The 19,613-nt window shown below is 43.0% G+C and overlaps 1 protein-coding gene across 1 annotated transcript in view; it reads left to right on the forward strand.

Annotated features, from left to right (window-relative positions):
• The window catches only part of NELL1 (neural EGFL like 1), a 6,602,686-nt gene that overhangs the window by 688,069 nt on the left and 5,895,004 nt on the right, over positions 1-19,613 (forward strand). The window contains exon 3 of the mRNA XM_069623485.1: positions 17,620-17,770. Coding sequence (XP_069479586.1) covers positions 17,620-17,770 — 151 coding nt within the window. The remainder of the gene's footprint in view (positions 1-17,619; positions 17,771-19,613) is intronic.

Genomic DNA, 19,613 nt, shown 5'->3' on the forward strand with positions numbered 1-19,613 from the left:
AAAAAAGTTGGTCCCTGGTGGCCATGCCCACTTTAACCCCATTTAAGGTCCATCCTATTCATGGCCATTAACCAGAGTGTCTATTCTTTGTACCTACATTATGACACTTTTCAAAAAATAAAACACGGACATGTTTGCAAAACTATGCTTTCAGGTTCTTTCCAGGGATCCTTGCACGTGTTTGCTTCAAATTCATCCATGTTTTATTTTTTTAAAGTGTCAAAATTTACTTAAAAATGATAGTCATACAACGTAGCCCCCGCTTGACATATCCCTTCAGACTTTGCACAAACATTCAATGTTGGGTCTACAATTTTTTTGAAAACCTTTGTGTAGATTCATCAAAAAGCAACAAAGTTATAAACCATCTAAAAATGTTGAGACTCTTTTGACAAAACCTCACCAATCTTTGCAAAAACATTGAAATCTAGGTTTAAAATCGTTTTGCAAACTTGTGTGCAGATTTGTCAAATGGCACCAAATGTATAAGCATTTAAGATATTTTGGGACCCCCTCTTGGCAAAACAGCACCATACTTAATCATTTAGGGTCAGGTCTAAAATAATATTGCAAAATCTAATGTAGTATCATTGATTGGCGGAAAAGTTACAAGCAATCCAAAAACTGCTTTTCACCGACCCTGTAATGCAGAAATATGCATGGATGTCCCCGAACATCTGAGAAGTTTGCCAACATCACAGGAATGTCCCCGAACATCTGATTTGTTTGTGGACTTCATAGAGAGAAAACACACCCATTGTGGGCTTTTTATAGCCATATCACATTCCATCTTCATCATCCCTATCCTCCCCAGAGAAGGTTTAATTTGTTTGACAAGTGCAATGTTGTTTTTTGTTAATATGTTTTACCGCAATGTCCGAGGCTACACGTGCTGTTCGTGAATCGACCATGGTGTCTGTTTAAAAAGTTTTGACACACCTCATGTTTTAATCAACCAATCACCAAACACATATGATATCAGCGCGCATCACACTGCTCTCTGATTGGTCCAGAGGTGTCCGCGGACCCTAAATTAGGAAATGAATCCTTGTACCGGACCCAGATATGACTAATTCTTTTGTATCTACTTTTGGGCTCCCTTTGTCTGCCGATTTCCCAAGAACTCTCACTATTTCCTGTGTGTTTATCCTAAAATACTTAGTAAATTCCAGCAAGTCAGCATCATTTGATGCAGCATTTTCTCATTGGTTGGCACCAATAATTGTTTCTCTTCAGATACTGACAATCCCAATTATCCACCCCTTTTTGTTGATTGGTCGAATTTATTGTTCCATCTGGAGAGGGGTGAATTTCTCTCCTACTATCTGGTGTAATGATCAAATTGGACTGAAATCTATTTTTCTCTCATATGTTATGGGCCTGATCCAACATTAAGACAAACACAGAAGAACATTCTAAATCCGTAGACATCCTTTCTGTACTACTAACATTGGGTTCTGCAACCTTTGGTTCTCCAGATGTTTTGGACTACAATATCCTTCAGTCGTAGCTAACGTAGTTATTAGTGCAGGATCTTGGGGTTCGTAGGCCAAAACATCTGTAGAGCCAAAGGTTTCAGAACCTTGCAATACGATGTAATATCAGAACCTTATTAAAATATTCACCATTAATATTAGTGCACACACATTAATATATCATATTTATAAGTGTATACTGGGGAATGTGTTGCTGCATTAAAATCTGTTTTCAGTTTTTAAATCAAGCACAACATTCCAATGTTATAGTCTATAATATGATTTCATTTTAGTGTCATTTAAATAAATGAATCACTTTGCTTTTTCCAAGGCTGTTTTTTTAATTATTGTTTCAGTAAGAAGCAGACCATTGACATTTTGATTGGGTATCCCTTATAAACTGTGAAAATACCAGAAAATGGGGATTTTCTGAATATATTGGCTTTCACTTTGTTTGGATTTATATGATGTACCATATGCTCTGAATCCACACAGTTCTACCTGTTAAGCTCAGCTAATAGAAGTACTGCTGTTTAATTGTGATGCCAGAGAGCTGATTTTTGGACCTTCTGTCCTGGGAAATGAGTTAAATAAGCAGAGGCCCGATTTTACAGGACTCCGCTACATTTGAAGTGACAAGTATGCAAGTAGAATAAAGTGGTCATGTTGGACTTTTCACTCCACCAGAACTTATTAATGGATTGTTTAGCAACAATTTAATTCAATGTGTATAATGCATGGTGTATAGTGCAGTGAGATATCGCCTCACATATATTAAAATACAGTTTATGTGTCATGTAGGAAACATGGCTGCACAAAGACACAATATTTGGATGAAAAACCATGCTTTAATGAGGAAAATGTCATATTGTGAGTTTAAAATTATGGGGATGAAAAGCTGTGCACAATACATTTTGTTTAGTTAAATATATTTCATTTATATTAATCAAACTTGACAGTTATCGTTCTTCTTACCACACTTACCATAAGAAGTTCTTTGAATAAATAATTGTGTAAAATTTCTAACCAGTGGTATGTTGCTGTCAGAGTATTTCATATTTCAATATTTCCTGTCAACTACATTACTGCCAGGAGATGGTGTTTGTGTCCAACACACACACCTTCATTGCTTATGCATGCTATCTATTAAATATAATGCTTGTTTGTGACCAAACTTTCATCTTGTGCCATCAATTGTAGGTATTTCCTTTACCAATGATTACTCCAATGAGCAGAGGAGCTCTTCACAGAGAGAGAGCACACATTTGGACCTCATTACGAGTATGGAGGTAGCCATGCAGTTCCTACTGGCATGGCTATCCCCATACCGGGTACCGTGTCCGGATTCCAGGAATAGGGAATTACCGGGCCATTCCAACCTTGGAGGGCCCGGTAATTCCCTTTCCCGGGACCCGGTACATCTCCATTCCCATTTGAGCCCCCATATAGCTCAATGGGAATGTGGAGGATGCTAACAAATGGCCTGTTAATGACGGGCCCATTGTTAGTATCCTGATCTGCTAGCGGGTCCCGCTAAGGACGCCTGGTTTCACCAGACGTCCTTGCGGGACCCGCTGAAGACCTCGTAATGAGGCGGCCTGTAATGAGGCCCATTGTAGTCTGAGCATCTCAAGCATCAAACGGTATGATATGAAGGAGTGCAGCAGAAACCCAGGGTGTGATGTAGTGGATGGATGAACATTTATAATTGAGACAATACCACACAGCTCTCTAGAGATGTATTTTTGTCTTCATATGGATATTGTTGGGTGTCCTGACCCACGTTTGAGCTATCATGCTGCAACATTTGGTGCTGTGGGCTTAGAAAATCCAAGATGGCCAAAAAGCCCACATGTGCGCCAGAATCCAGGAGAACCACGCAGTTTGTGCGCACACCAAAATGGTTGCCTAACTTGCCACGCACCAGTGCGAGCATGATGGGCCTTGGTGCCATGAGTGGAATGGGTGCCAAAGGTAAAACAGCAGCGCCTGTTAAAAAAAAAAAAAACGCTTTAAAATGACCTTTGGTTTCTCTGAATGCCAGCTCAAAATGCCTATTTTCAAACATTGCAACACGTCCAAAAATCTCACTGAACACCAGCAGACATCTGGCAGTATGAAGTTTTGTGTGCCTACAAAATCTGGGAAGATGAAGAGCCCAAAATAATGTTGATAACAAGACTGGCTGAGTGCTAAACCAAACTGAAAGACACTAAAATCAAAATGTTTAGAATAAATGAGTGACCTACTTTTGAGTGTCACATAGTTTGTCACTGTTGAAATGTCATAGTTTTGAACTTAGAATCAGCATTCTAGCTGCATGTGTAAAAATTGTAAGTTTGATTTAAACTGAGAACCCAAAATGACATGTAGCTAAAAACTGGCTTAAAGAGATTCCAATTCTGCCTGACAGGTTCCCAGGCCTGGCTGCATTCTGTTGCCCCTGCCAAAAGGAGGTCACACACTCTCTGATTGAATTACCTGGGGACTGCAGGAAACTAAACAAAGGGCCCAGGCAGATGGTTTATTGGGGGGGGGGGTCGTAAATGGCTTCCTTTTGAACAAAGCCCTTCCTTGACTCAGGCAGAGGGTTTATAGGGGAGGTCGTAAAGAGGCTTCCTCTTGGCAGAAACGGGGAGGGGCAGCCCCCTCTGAGGACTAGCTGAGCTTAAAGAAAGTGGATAGACTGGTTTCTCCACCATGTGACCTGGGAAGACACACCCCTGTTGGCCAGAATATGATTTTAAGAAAGATGTATAACTCATGGTGTGGACTTGTCAAAATTATCTAAATGATACCATAATTCTTGTGATTTTTCTGCCCACATTTTAAGAGGTTTTAGGACCCGGTGGTATGATCTGGGGGTTTACGAGCGGAAAAGAGGCTGTTACTCTAAATGTATGCATGTTAAAAATCTGACACTTCCTTATCTAAATGCCCACATGCCTTGCACACAATTGTATAAATTTGGAGAAAAATCCGATATGGCGAAAGCTACCAAAAAGCGCAAAAAGTGGCCATTTCTTTACCCAAGCTCCTAGAAACGCCAGGGTCGGAACAGTGCCTCCCATCAGTAATGCATGATGTGTGTATGCAATGACAAACAACTGTGTATCTGATAAATATGTATTTGGGTCAGAAATAGATTTGTGGGCAAACTGACCAGTGGAGGATCCTCTGACCCATAAAACCTACAGCATCACTCTGACTCACATTTCCTTCCCCCAATCATGGGAGAGGGGAGAATTGGGCCAATGACAAGTACAGAGGGGCAGGCTTAGCTAGGCCCAGGCACACACCCATTTTCAAAACACATAAAAAGAGACTGCTGGGACAGGTAGAGACATTCAAATCCAGTTGCTGCGGAGCGTTTTGCCGCACCACACAACATCCAGAAGATACCAGTTCCAGACTGACTCCAGCTACATACTCCAGAACCTAGAAATTATACTTTAGAACCTAAATCAGAGGCCTAAAACCACAAGCTGAGTTCTCTGCAACAGGCCTCAAATCATTGCAAGCTACTCACAGCCGGGCGAGCTGCTTGAATCCCTTGCCAAGAACTTTTGCCAGGGCCAGTGCAGAGATCCAGGAGCCGTGCAGAGACCGCTGTATCCGGACAGACCAGACCAGAGATCCAGAGTGACCCAGACCGCTGTGAGCAGAACCAGAGAGCTGACCCAGATCACTGTGAAGTGCCGAGACCAGAACCGGAGTCCAGTCCAAAACCTGACCAGATCCGTGGTGAGGCCTATTTCAAATTTATATTGTGAGTACCTAGCAGAACTGTGCAGAACCAATCTCTTAGTTAAAATAATCTAATCGAAACTATTTTAACCTAAGTAGAACAGCCTCCTAGAAATCGTGTCATCTGTCATTTGTAAAGCTTCACAACTATCACCTGTCAATTCTGAAGCTGCAAGCTGTCACCTGTCATTTTGAGTTTACTTTAAATCCGAAAATCTACCTTTATTTAATCGTCCGTATCTCTGGAACCGTTTGGGATAGGAACGAAATTTAACTTTCCTCTGAAAGCTTAGTATCTCAGCTTTCCAACAAACCTAGCTACTCCTTATACTTTTGCCGTAATCACGATTCACGCACTCGAGAATTTTACCGCGATTTGCGATTTGGTTAAAAATCCAGCCACGTGTAACCATCAGAGTCATTTCTTTCCTTGCTAAAAATTTGTTTGCCTCTTAATCACCATCTCTGAATCTTTGCTAAAGTGAGCCTGAACTCATCCCAAGTATCTCTCACTCACCCTGAACCTCCTAAAGGGAATTAAAAGCATGTTCAGCATATTTCTCACTTCATTGCCACCACATTCAAAGCACTTGGGCCTGTGTTTTAAAACTCATACCGGTTTTCTCTAAGCTTGCTGGGGGGGAACTGAATTTCGTATTGTATTTGATTGCATTCCTGAGAACTGTGTGCTCCTCTTTCCATCTACTTCCATGTCTTACATTGCATAGGGAAGGGGGGTGAATTGCCAGAGAAAAAGTGATTATATTATCTTTTGCTAAAATCATCTCAAGTATTTCTGTACTGCATTTTATTCCTCATTGCTTTTCCCTTGAAATCATAAAAGCATTTTTGCTACTTAATCCATCCTATACTAACTCCTCATTGATTATAAAGAAGTGTGCTAGTGTCAGATTACCCATTGTTGATTAACATTATATTTATAAGGGCGATATCGATTATTAATTTATTATAAAAGCGTGGTATCTATATTTTGTCTTATTTCTCAAATAAACCTTTTAAACTTGCAAAACAGAACTACTTCTCGGCTCAGTGGGGTCAGGGGGATTCTAAGAGAGGGGTGTTATATAGGGGTAGTCATCATGTTTCATTAATCATGTTTTTTTTGTAGTAAAGTCCCTAATCTAACAATAGTGCTCTTGACTCTGGAGTACGAAGTGAACATCTCATACACGAGACTGCAGCTCTACTTTTGATCCAAGTTTTCATCCCTGCGCAAAACTGGCTTTGTTCCATTTATGCATGTCATTATTATCCTTTTTGCAGCCCTTCTTAGTGTTATGCTGTGATTTCTGACAAGAAGACCCACATGAGATACATCCTTGGATAGAACACCTTCATACTCCAGAACTGTTGAGCAGAACAACACCTATGCTACTGGGCAACTCGGGCGGCTTTGTTAAGTCTGTTTTATTGGACATTACCACTGGTATTTCTGGTGTTACCAATCTTCTCCACAATAATTGTAGGACATAGATCATTTCTTATCTTTGACTGCGCACAGTCAGCTCCCTTCTCCCGAATTAAGATCAAGAAGAAACCGCTAAGCAGGTTTCTGCACCCTCTATTATAGGATGCCGTTTCTCTCCTTATTGCCCTCCCTCTTCCCAATCCTACTTCCTGGTCCACTGTGTATGCTCCTAGCCCCCGATCTGTGGATGGCCACAACCCCTGCATTATCCCACTTCCTAATGTGTCATGTTTTCCCGCTGCCAGCTGCTCTTTCTCCATGTTCCCTATGTTTACAAGAGCCCCACCCTCCCCTGCTACCACCTCCAACTTCACACCCTGAGAGTGGGCAGCAGTGGTAGAAGTGTTGTCTGAGAGAATTACAAGCGGTGAGGCACACACATGCCACCATAGATTTGCCCGTGACATGTAAATGTGCATGGCTCCCCCTATACCAATTGCTAATAGAGGATTTTCAGAAGTGCTGTTTTATGAAAACTGAATACCCTTGTGAAGCCGCTGAGCCTTCGTTCTGTTCCTAAGGCTGGCACTATTCACAGGAATAACAGAATGCTCTCACCACCATTTCGGACACTCACTTCCCACTTGCCAGCCAGCATCAGCTTGCACAGAAACACATCCCTCCCACTTGCCTAAAGCCGTGCTACTTGTCTCCTCCTTCTTTCTTCACCTCCTTTCTTGCTGCAATGGAAATGGGTCTTGTTTCAGAAGGCCCTTTAGTTATTTCCATGACAGCCATCTTTGCATGGATTCCATTCATGAATGAATGCTTGCCCGCCAGCATCTTTTTATTGGTGATATGAAACTGGAAGCAGACTGTCACTGCTGGCAACAGAATGGCCAGTCCCATGTTAAGCATGTTAGCTTTATTGGGGCCCTTAACTTCGGCAGCAGGGCATTACCTGAAGGCTCAGCCAACCTGACAGGTTCATATTGGGCCTCATTACGAGGTGGGCGCAAAGGGAGACCGGGCACCGTTAAGGACATTGGTGCCGGTAATCCCTTTGCGCCCTATTCCGAGGTCCCTTAGCGTATCCCTTTCTTAACGCCTGGTTTTAGGCTGAAATTCGGAGGTAAATCCTCCACAAAATAGCCTGAGGAATTACTGTTACCGCAACTTGGTCAGACGGAATTTCAGCCTGATTAAAAGTGGTGGTGGCAGTGTTATTCCCCATTTATTTTGGGTCCTTGGGACCCAATGGGAAATATTTTGCGGAATTACTGTGTGGAATTTCTAATGCAGTAATTACGCCAATTCTGCTGATTTGTGGACATTGAGTGGGAAGATTTAAGTCCAGGGTTTCGCTGGAGGTAAATCCTCCACTCAAAACCAAAACTCATAATTTGGTGTAGTGGTCAAATTGCAGTAACTAGGTTACTGCCAATTTTACCATGTACCGCCTTTGCGAAACTCTCTTTACACACAATACTGACAATTCTTCATTAGGCAAAAAGCTTTATTCTTAATTGGCTGTTCAGTCATCAACCCCTTATTTCAATGCCAACCACTTGCGATGAGCAAAGGTGGTCACTTTCCCAAAACAGGTTTGTTTTTTGTAAGGCCCTCATGTGGCAGCTCTGTTCATCTTACAGAATGCCATTTTGTCAGGGAGAATGGCTGACACACTTTACTTGAATTTTTTTATTTTTTTATTTAATTGAATTTATAAAGCGCCTTTTGCCGCTAAACTATAAAAGATTATCCAAAAAATAGTAAATTACAAAATGATACAAATTAAGCATAGGTAGAAGTTACATCAACGGAGAGAGAGAGAGCAAACCGTTTAGAAGACAAGAGACGATAGAAGGAAGAGTTTAAGGCTTGTTTGGAAGATGCAAAGAGATGAGAAGGAGCTAAGTGAGAGGTGGAAGAGTGCTCCAATGTTGAGGAGCCAGAAGTGAAATGGAGCAGAAACAGGATGAGGCCCAAGGAGGCTTAGGAACAGTTAAAAGAAATAGATTCTGTGATCATGAGGGGCTCGAGGGGACATAGAACGAGGGTAGGGTGGAGAGAAAGGATGGGGCAGGCATTAGTGCATTTAAACCAATCAAAAGAAAGTGATAAAGAAGATGAGATTCAAAAGGAAGTAATTAAATTGAGCGCAGGGAGGCTGTGATGGGGGACTGAAGGGGTAAGGAGAAAAGGAGATGGACAGAAGAATTGTAAATAGAGCAAAAAAGAATATGGTGGAACGTAAGAAGGCCAAGCAGTAAAGATTAACAAAAGTCAATGCAGGAAAAGACGACAGAGAAGAGAAGAAGTTCAGTAGCATGAAAAGAAACATAGGAGCGAGCACGGTGAATGTTAGAAGTAGTAAATCAACAGGAGTGGGCGATGGAAGAAATATGAAGGAGAAAAGAGAGAGAAGGATCTAAGATAATGCCCAAGTTGTGCGCTGATTGTGAAAACAGAAGAGAGGATAGGGGAAAGAGAGGGAAGGGGTGTGGGGAGGGAGAGATAGTGGAGGGGGGACAACTGAACCTCAGTTTTTGAAAGATGTAAAACATGAGAAGACATTCAGTTCTGGAAAACTGAAAGACAGTTTGAAACAGTAGCATGTAGAACAGAATCAAAGGAGCAAAAGAAGAGAAAGATTTGAGTCTCATCGGCGTATAAGTGAAAAGAGAGATTGAAGGAAGAGATAAAGGCAGAAAGGGGAGCATTGTAAAAGGACAAAAGAAGAGGCATGAGTACTGAGCCTTGATGGACACCATAAAGAAGAGGGAGTGAAGGAGAAGAGTGTCCAGGCCAGGTATCGGTATAGGTCTGTTGCGAAAGGTGAGAGCGGAACCATTTGAGAGCAGGCCGACAGATATCCAAAGTGGAAAGAGAGGAAATAAGAAGAGAGCGGGCCAGAGTGTCGAACGCTGCAGACAGATCGAGGAGAGTAAGAATAGAAGAGCATTTGGAGTGGCTGGCTTTGACGAGAGAAAGATGTTGGAGAGCAGTTTCTGTAGAATGAAATGGATGAAAACTAGACTGCAAAGAAGGGACAAGCGAGCAAAGATTCAGACAACCGGTTGCCTGGGCATAAGCAGGCCATTAAAGAATTTTGGAAAGAAAGGGTAGAAGAGAGATAGGGCGAAAGGTAGCAGGAGAAGATGAGTGAAGAGAAGGTTTTCTTTCGGGATAGGGAGAATAAGCGCATTCTTAAAGGCCACATGAAAGCAAGAATGTACAAAGGCTCTTTCTTCCAGGAGAAACTTTCCATATTTATCTCATTGTTCCAAAAATACAAACATGACATCTATTTCACAAAATGCATGCCACATCTTCTTGTCATGTCATCGAATTACAGAAGATAACTCAGTGAACTGAGCATCTACACAGTACCTATACACCACAGTTTCCAATTTCTGCTCAACCAGCTTAACATTGCATCCTCCTTGAGTTGTTAAAATGAGAACCATTGAATTGGATCATAATCACTACTAACCAAGCACCTACAGATTATTTTGTGGTGGGCACTATGCTAATAGCCATTATTATTATTATTATTATTATTATTATTATTATTATTATTATTATTATTATTATTATTGTCAAACAATGGCTGGCTTGTTACATATGAACAAAGTACATGTTTTTTTTGTTCTGTAACAATTGTGCCAAAGATTGGGGGACATATATCCTTCTCTCGCCGTTAAGAGCATAGGATTTTAATCACTAGCCAAACAGTTTATTTTGTTTCTTTTAATAACCACAAGATATTGTATCAGAAATGGCATTGGGTGCTTAGGAAGTACTGCAGAGGGTAAACATGGTATTGGGCACATGGAACCAATGAGACATGGTTCAGGTATTTACAATCTTCCTAAAAATAGTCATGATTTTAAGCCATTTTAGTATTGAAAATGATCATGAAACCACCTAGTGATCAGCACTCCTTTAAAGAACTAGAACTGCCCTCGTGGGTTAAATGCTGAAGCTTAAGAGTATTATGTGCTAGCCATTTTCCTGATCTGCAGTTTCCTTTGCTTGCTCTTAACTGACACTGCAGGCTTGCACACTATCACAATCTCCATCCCTACCTCCAACCCATCTCTAACCTGTACACATCGTTCATGTTTCTTTAAATCTGCTCTAAACACCCCCCCTCCCCACCGCCCTTCCACTGATGCCCTTTTCCATTTGTTTGTAGTCTAAGCTCTATACACCCCCAGTGGGGCACAATATGTCATTTTCCAGACCGGCATCTGCGCTGTTACACCACTATGCAGTGACTGCCAAAGTATACAGTTGTTCATTATTCATATACAATCAATTAGAATATGTACAGATTAAATACAAACACGTTTTGGATGTTTAATGCCATCCATTAAAGAGACATTTTGTCGTTTAAATGACTAATAGTTTGCAGACAGAATCCTGCTCTGCTGTGCTACTCATCCGCAGTGCACAAAATAAACATACTAGTATAAACAGTTCCTTATCTATTAATGGCTGTAAATTGTCACAGAAAGTTGTTATAGAATAAAGGAATCTTAAACTCTAGTCACACCTTCTAGTAAGTGCTCTAACAGGCATTGTGACTTTACAACCAAATGCAATGCGTTATTTCAGTTACAGTTGCGATGCCATTTCTGACTGTAGGTGAGCAGTGATGTCACAGCCAGACTATAATAATGCAGCTATTTACAGGCTTGTATATGAATAGTGTTGGCTGTCATGCGTTATAGAAATGTGAGATGTCACTTCGGAGCTTTCTTCCCATTACATTACAAAGTTGCAAATTCCAGACTGACTGCTTTTCACAGGTATGCCAAGTGTTTGTTGCCATCACAATTAGAGGAGAATGCAATCAAATAACTGTGATGCCATTACTAGAGGCTCAGAACGATATTGTGTTGTATTACACACATATTAAAGCAATCGCCCAGGCGTTGGGGAGAAGGGGGGCAAGAGGGTGATTGCTATTCGCACTGCAGGGCTTTGTATGGGGTGTGACTAGTTTAAATGTTTTTTTTTATTTTTTGTATCGGAGAGGCTGAGTTTGTCCTGTGCATGCCCAGTCTTGGATCAAAAAAGCAAACAAGAGCCATGCTAAACAAAAAAGGTATGAAGTCCCATTTCTTTGTCTATTTTGGCGTCCCGGTATAGACAGGAAAATGCTCAGCAGTCTGAGCCGGGACTGCAGACGATGGGGGTGTTGAGGATGACATGGGCCAGAGAGCGGAGTGAGGGAGGAACTGGGGGCCACTGCACCAAAAAAAAGGATGGCAGCACCAGGGACATCATTTCACCAAAATGCCAGGGGTAGTGGTAGTGACATCACACGACCCATGACCCCCTGATGACATCACAGGAAGTGATGTCATTTGACCCCACCCCAAATTCATATCGCGGGAAGTGATGGAACACAACCTTTCACCTGTTGACAAAACAGGAAGTGGCATCACATAGCATTGTACACTGCGAAAGATATGGTTACGATATCACTATAATGTGATGTACATTTCATACAAGAATGGATCGCCATATGTATTGTTAAGATCAGAGTGTTATAGCCCATATTACCAAATTACTGTGAATGCAAGCAGACATCCATGACCAAATGATAATGATGTGTTATTATATAGCACTTACGCTTAAGTGCTTTATATAGAAAAATTATACACCTAATATCACCCAACCTGTGTTGGTACTCGTTTATCGACCTCAGAAGGATGAAAGGCTGAGTTGAGGCGTTTAAGAACAGACTAAATCAGTGACTCACCCCCTGAAGTGTGCCTGAAATAAACCTTTAATGAGTCTTGCAATTATTGTATAGAATTCCAGAAAGACACATTTGGTATTCCTATTCTTTCTTATTTAGGGTCAGTGCTGAAAGTGTTAGACTTGTGGCATTCCTGTTCTTATTTTTCTTATTTTTTTAAGGGGCCTGAACAAGAAAGCCCGTCACTCCAGCAGTAAAGAGCCACATGGTGCGGGCCACAGCCCAGGAGCTTGCATTGCATTGCAAAAAAAGAAAAACAAATCTTTTTAGTGGTCGCAAGGGAGACCTCAGAGGTCGCTGTTGCGACCTCTGGCGACCCCTAAATGACATCCCTGGGCAGCACCTTGGGAAGGGGTCCATGTGGCTTGGGGAATGCAAGCAGACACTGGCAGTTTTCATCTGTGTTTCCAGGAGCTCTGGTCGGCAATGCCGCCTTCCCCAGTGCGAATATGGTATATTACATTTTATTAGCAGAATCTGCTGTAAGGAGCCCCATCCCACATGAAGGTGAAGAAGGCTGAAAAGCTGTGACCCTGTTAACGTCATGAAAGGGCATCAAAATATGACACCTGGCTGCAGCAAAAGAAAATCCCCTTCTGCAAAGATAAGACCGAAAATGGCGGACACTTCACAAAATCGGATGAAGGTTTTACAATGAAAAAATAAATGTGCAGTCCTACATTATGAAACATTTCATATGTACTGGACGGTCACTAGTGTCTACAGACTGAGATTCATAGTACTGCATAATATTAACATAATAGGAGTCTAGAGAACGGGGATTTGCTTTACGGCTTGAAGTCAGCAGTCCTCATAGGCAACACATCTCTCCGAATGCATTCCAAACCTCCAACAAAGTAAAAGCAATACCAAATAAGGACCTGCAGCACCCCTACTCTTCCAGCACTAAGAATAAGACATGGCTGTGAAGGTGCATTTCAAGCGTGGCATTTCATAATGCCTTGAAAAAGAACTTGAGCAAACCAAGTCAATACAGATCAGTCTTTGCCTGTTTTACTTCCTGCTACTGCAAGGCAAGTGATCATATCAAGCAATTGCATGTACCTCTCTGGAGGTGCATTTCCACTACTGGAATCCACAACTTCCCCCAATATACATGGCACTTCCTTATGCACCGGGAATACAGGCCGGCAGCGACGACTGTGTTTCTACGACATTTTCTAGGTGGGAACAGGTTAGGACCCCCGTTTCCCCAGCCGGTGTGCAGAGGTGATATCAGTCAGGAAGATCAGTGCAACACAATCCCAGGCACTGTTTTGAATAAAGTAACCTCTGTGCAGGATTTACGTTCCAGATGCTCTGACAAACACATGCAAATAGATATGCAAATGTCACCCATGTATAACATTGTGTGCACAATCCTCTTAAAACCAATGGGTCCCAAGATAAAGCAATGTTTATTTTGTTTAATTATTGCTATTTACATTTTTTAAATGTTGCACATTTCTTCCAGGACTCGTAATAAACTGCCTGAGTAGTTACCACTTTCAGTTTCCAGCTGCCTTATTCGTCCTGTTTCTTAAAATATGTGAAATTATGAAAACGTGGTCTAATTGTACGCGGTTGGTACCGCAATACGATCGAAGCTTTGGTGCATCAGCACAGCAGCAGTGCACCATTCCCAGAGTGGTGTAGGTGTAATCCCAACTGTAAGGCTTCCAGCCCAGCCACCTCTATGTACAAGCTCATATCATAATCCATAAGGCGACCTGGGGTCTAGGAGCATAGACTGGTATCTAGAACATGCTTCAGCTCTCATCCAGTCAATTGCGTAATGAGTTTCTTCTGGCAGGGAAATGATGGGGCACCTTCAACTTTCTATTAAGATGCATGGGACTGCATGAGTGTTTTGGTAGACCACGGCAGGAGACATGTTACTTCTACACAAAAGTGTGGTAAAATGACTTATGTGCTGGAGAGTGATGTGGCCAATTTCTTGGCCATATGAGCTGGTTATGGGGAAACTATGTCATTCCCCCAGTGTTCCTGTGCTAACAGCAGGGCTCTCGCAAGCCCTTTCACCAGCACAGCACGCGGCTGTCAGCGCAGCGCTCCCGCCATGAGAGGAAAAACCGTACCGAGAGCCCTGCAGCCTTTATAGAGCTCTCAGCAGGCTCCCTCTTATAATAGGAGCTTCTGTGAGGCCTGCTATCAGTATTGCTCCCCTCATGGCAGTAGGCATGGCAGTCCCTCCCGTGATCAGAAGGACTTCCACGCCGAGAACCCTCAGTGGAGTGGCATGGCGCTCCTTTCCCCAGGCCACACCTGAAAGACGGGGCTGGGCACAAAATCCCCCCTCTCCTCGTCTTACTGAGTTGGTGGGCAGATAGTTCTGCGCTCCCCTCGCTTTTCTAGATAAAATCTTTGCCAGACTGCACAATGCAGACATGGCCCGGCATTTGTCTCGGTAGGATAGCTCAGAGGTAACATGCTCGCCTTGGAAGCAAGATGACACGCCGCAACAGAGGTTCCATCCCCGGGTCTGCGCTTAGAAACCTCTGGGTTAAGTGCGTTCTGAATAACCTATCATATCATAGCATCCTCCTAATAACCCATGCATCCACCTTGCCGGGCCACACCCAGCAGCTGCTCGGCTCCTTTCTAAGTCCTGACCTCCTGATCAGGTTAAGTGGTTGCCAAGAACAAGCCAATTCCCTGCAACCACTTCCGGGAGATAGCCTTTTTTTATTTTGTATGACATAATAGCTTCATAGACCAGGCCATCGGCCCTTTAACTTGATCTTCAGTGCTCATAACTGCTGGTACGGCCATTGGGCTAGGCCTATAAAGCTTAATTAAACCCACAAATGAGGACTTCTTAAGAACTATGCATCTACAATGGCTATCTGTCTCATTTACACTTTTCAATTACTAAGATCATTTCGGAAAAGGATGCATGACACCTTTCTTGCAAAATACCCTGCCAACCTGCAAAGTAACATACAGGATATAACAGGTCATTTGAACTTGACTGTTGGGGCAGCGGTGTAATGTCCCCGAAATCACTGCAGCAGTGAAAATGACATCACACTCTGTTGAAATCACAGCAAATGAATAAGTTAACCTTTTGTGGGTGGTTAGATTCCCCATTTAACCCCATCATTGAGACACCCATGTTTCTTTGACAGACCCTTGTGAATGTCCCCTTTTCCTGGTCCACTACTGCCATACAACTGTGTAAATGTATGCGTAATCACCCAGTGTGTGTGTGTGTTACTCGTATATAAGTAAATTACACTTATCGTTATATTTTGATATTCATGTAGCTCCTCTGTCTCCGGGAAGCCAGTTTCAGGCGCCTGGTAAATGCTGTTACTTATTACCATCATTGAGACCCACAACGGTGGTACTCAACGTATCACCTGGGAGGTTGGTGGGGTTGGGTCACAGAGGGCTGAGGAGACCCTTCTGGGGTGTCATAACCCGTGTCTCATGGCTTCAACCTATTCCCACGGCAAGCATGTTGAGTTTGAGTTATTCTCCCAGCTAGCCACTGACACCAGGTACAACCTTTTTCCATGTGTATGCAGGGCTTTAAATGCATCTTGGATCAGCTGTGGCTGTGCCCCGGCATCTTCCAAAAAGTGGGGCTCAACCGGGGCACTGCCAGGGCCCTACGGTCCCACAACGCTGCCGCAGGACTTTTTCCCGCTCCGTTGCCATGTTTGCGAAATGCTGTGACTGACAGCATGTCAGCCACAGCATCAGGCAAACTGGAACTTCCCCTCATCACCCGCGAGAGGAAGTTCCATTTTCCACGACGCTGCGGGTGACACTGCTGTCGGTCACAGCACAGTCAGCCAACAGGATTGTGGCAGGAGGAAGGGCCAGTACTGCAACTTCCTCTGGTTACACCTCGCAAAGAGGGAATTGCAGCCCCAACTCCAGAATGGGGGCATTTTGGCCTGGTCTTGGGTGCTGCACCTGGAGGAGAAGAGAGATTGCACGCTGCGCCGGACGACTAGGTAAATTACAAACAGTTTCTTTTCTTTGCAAGTTTCTCAGTAAGTTGCTTGCTGATAAAAGTACAACGAAAAGGAAAGGTTTTCCAGGTTTTGCATATAAACACATAATAATGAATTGAGCAATGAAAATGCCACACTACCTCGACACGTACATTTTATCTGTCAGTTTCTCTTTCCGTCACAGTGAGGGAAAGAGGAACCACTGACAGATAACGGAGAACATGTACGTGTAGATGTAGCGTGGCATTTGCATTGCTTAATGCAGCGTTTGTTCACATGCACACAGTGGAATGTATTTGGCCACTCCCATCAGGTTGTAGAGCACGACCATAAGGCAGGCCACGCGCCCCAAATAAGGGCCCCCCCTCAAATTCTACCCCCACTTAATGCACTGTGTGTAACGTCTTGTGTAAACTATGTAAAACGCATCCTGGATTGCCTCTGGTGATTTTCATTGCCAACGCGTCGTCGTGTATCCATAAACACATGTGTCTCAGCTGGATCGAGTAGAAAACCCTTTAGCTAGATTTCTGGAATTCCCACCAAAGTGATCGATCAGCAGTCGGATTAATAACATAATCAGGGTAAAAATAAGCAACATAGAGGTAGAATTGTTACCGAGACCAGTCACACACCCCAGTTCAGAAATATATAAAACAATAACATTGGAAAAAGACAGATTAGACAAAGCTACTGATTTCTGAGATTTTCCGAGTTTACACTGAAATGGCTGTGTAGGCAGTAATGAGTTGTGCACTGCTGCCTGCAAAGGCAGGTGCGGCGGACTGAGATAACAGGCGTCACAGTGGTGGTGAAATTGGAGCAGTTAAGTGGTTTTGGACTCCACGATTTAAGGCATCTCTCAGGTTTTAAAACACCATTTATGTGCAGCACACCTTATTTACTGCGAGTTAATCTACTCGGAGCACACCCTAATGGCTCAGCGTCATGTCAGAAATGTTGTCATAAAATCAGTGGCGGCCCAATTGTATACTCGTCAAAGTGACAAGCGCGGCATATTGACAAAGATGGCATATTCCGATGTTGCAGCGAATACGCAAGAGCGGCGAGACCGTGATGCCCAGCTCTAGCAATTGTAAACACGGAGCTAAGAATTAAAGTCAAACACGGCAAATCTGATTGTGTTCCCAACTAAGAATTCCTAACACGTCTTGTTTTTTTTTGTTTTCCTTGTCGTCCCCTTAGATGTGGAGCGAGAAGTCCATGCAGCCCCCCACGTGAGCGAGAAGGTGATCCAGCTCTTCAGGAATAAAAGCGAGTTCACGTTTCTGGCCAGCATACAGCAGAGGTCGTCGACGTCGGGGGTCGTCCTCTCCATGCGGGAGTTGGAGCACAGGTACTGCAAAGCCGCGCAGTCTCGCGTGACGCGAGGCCGCGCTTCTCCCGCCGCCCGCCCCTCCACTGGAGCTGTCACACGGCACTTTTCATATTTTAGTGTCGCGGGCCGCCCGCGGTGCCACAATAATCAATTGCACTAAATGGAAAGTCAGCCGCGGTTATCTATTTTTCCATCCATTCCATGCTTGACTTCATTCTGATTGCACTTGGTCGCATAAAAACAGCTTTTGTGAACCCTGCAGGTAAAATGAAGGTGGATGTATTGTTTGAGTATTTGTCAACTATTCCCCCAAAGCTGCGAAAGAGACTTGACAAGGGAGACGTATTTCCGTTCACTTTTCCCCCTGAACAACCTGTCAGTGAATTGTTGGCGCTATGCAGTTTATTAAGACATGCACAAATTATCGTCGAACGACTGTGGCTTATGGTTCTTTACTTTCTGTGTTTTATTATTAAAAAAGCACATCAGTGCCATTGTAGGAGCCCCAAGGTGCGCTCGAACGTACAGACCAATAGTCAAACAAATAAATAATAAATAGTCAAGATAAGAAAACAGCAGATAAAAACAATGAACATAATTGAAACACCTGAACATCATTCAAAGCACTTAGCAGATCGTCAACACTGGGAACTGATAAAACGTTTTTTAAGTTCCTTGTAAAGTGGTTTATAGGTACATTAGGGTAGACTTTCCCCATGGGGAATATTAAGGAATTAGAGAAATAAAAAGGGTAGAAGGCAGAGATCTTCAAGACTACCTGGATCCCCGAAGATATTTAGGATTATACCTTCATCATTCGATTGATAGCTATGCACAAAGCAAAATACGTAAACAAAACATCAATTCCAATACGAGTTTCGGTCTCATTTGTGCACTTTTTCAAGGCTTGCAGTAAGTAATTTAATGCCAATTCATGGTCCTTTAAACCATGTAGTCCATACTTCAATGTGTCTTTTTTTATTACACACAAGAAAAGGTTGAAGTGGGGGAGCCATCCTTATAAATTTGGTGCGTGTTTCCACATCTTGGTAATCATATTCAGGAGTTATATTACCACCTATCCAATAATTGCATGGAAGAGAATCCTTCCCAAATCTTTGTCCTTAAATTGTGAACCACCTAATCATGTGTTTAGGGTTGCTAATTCGGAATGATGAATTACCCACAATGGTCCACGCAGGATAAGGGGCCTCATTCCGAGATTGGAGGTAGTAATGGCGCTATTTGCACCACGAGTGCCTCCAATAACTGTACCGGCACCGGTCTCATTCAATGGGGACTTACCGGTGTCCGACCTTTGCGGGACCGGTAAGTCCCCATTGAAAAAAACATTCCCCATTTGAGCCCCCATAGGGCTCAATGGGAAGGGGGAAGTAGCTAATAACGGTACCGCAATTTGCGGTACCGTTATTGGCTCTGATTTCCCTTAACGGGTCCCGTCCATAACGCCTGGTTAGACCAGGCGTTAAAGGAGGGACCCGCTAAGTGAACTCGTAGTAGGGCTGTAAGGGATTACCGGCACCAGTCTCCTTACCGGTGCCCCGTATCCCTTACCACCCCACTCGGAATGAGGCCCAAGGTCTTGAGGCTTCCGTAATATGTTATGGTGGAACTAAGAAGGCTGAATGGGCGGACATTTCAAATATGAATATGGCCAATGCCTTTCAATTATTTATTTGGGCTCATTTGTAGTGCGTGTTTGAGACCTGGTGATTGGGGATTTGGTCTATTAAAATTATTCAAATGTTCTATAAATACACAACGTATTCAAGCCAGATAAATTTGCCAAATCATGTTGTACTTGAATTTTGTTGTAAATCGTGTTTCAGTGCAGCAGGTT

The sequence above is a fragment of the Ambystoma mexicanum genome, chromosome 11, assembly GCF_040938575.1.
Source record: "Ambystoma mexicanum isolate Mex_15411 chromosome 11, UKY_AmexF1_1, whole genome shotgun sequence".
Lineage (NCBI taxonomy): Eukaryota > Metazoa > Chordata > Amphibia > Caudata > Ambystomatidae > Ambystoma > Ambystoma mexicanum.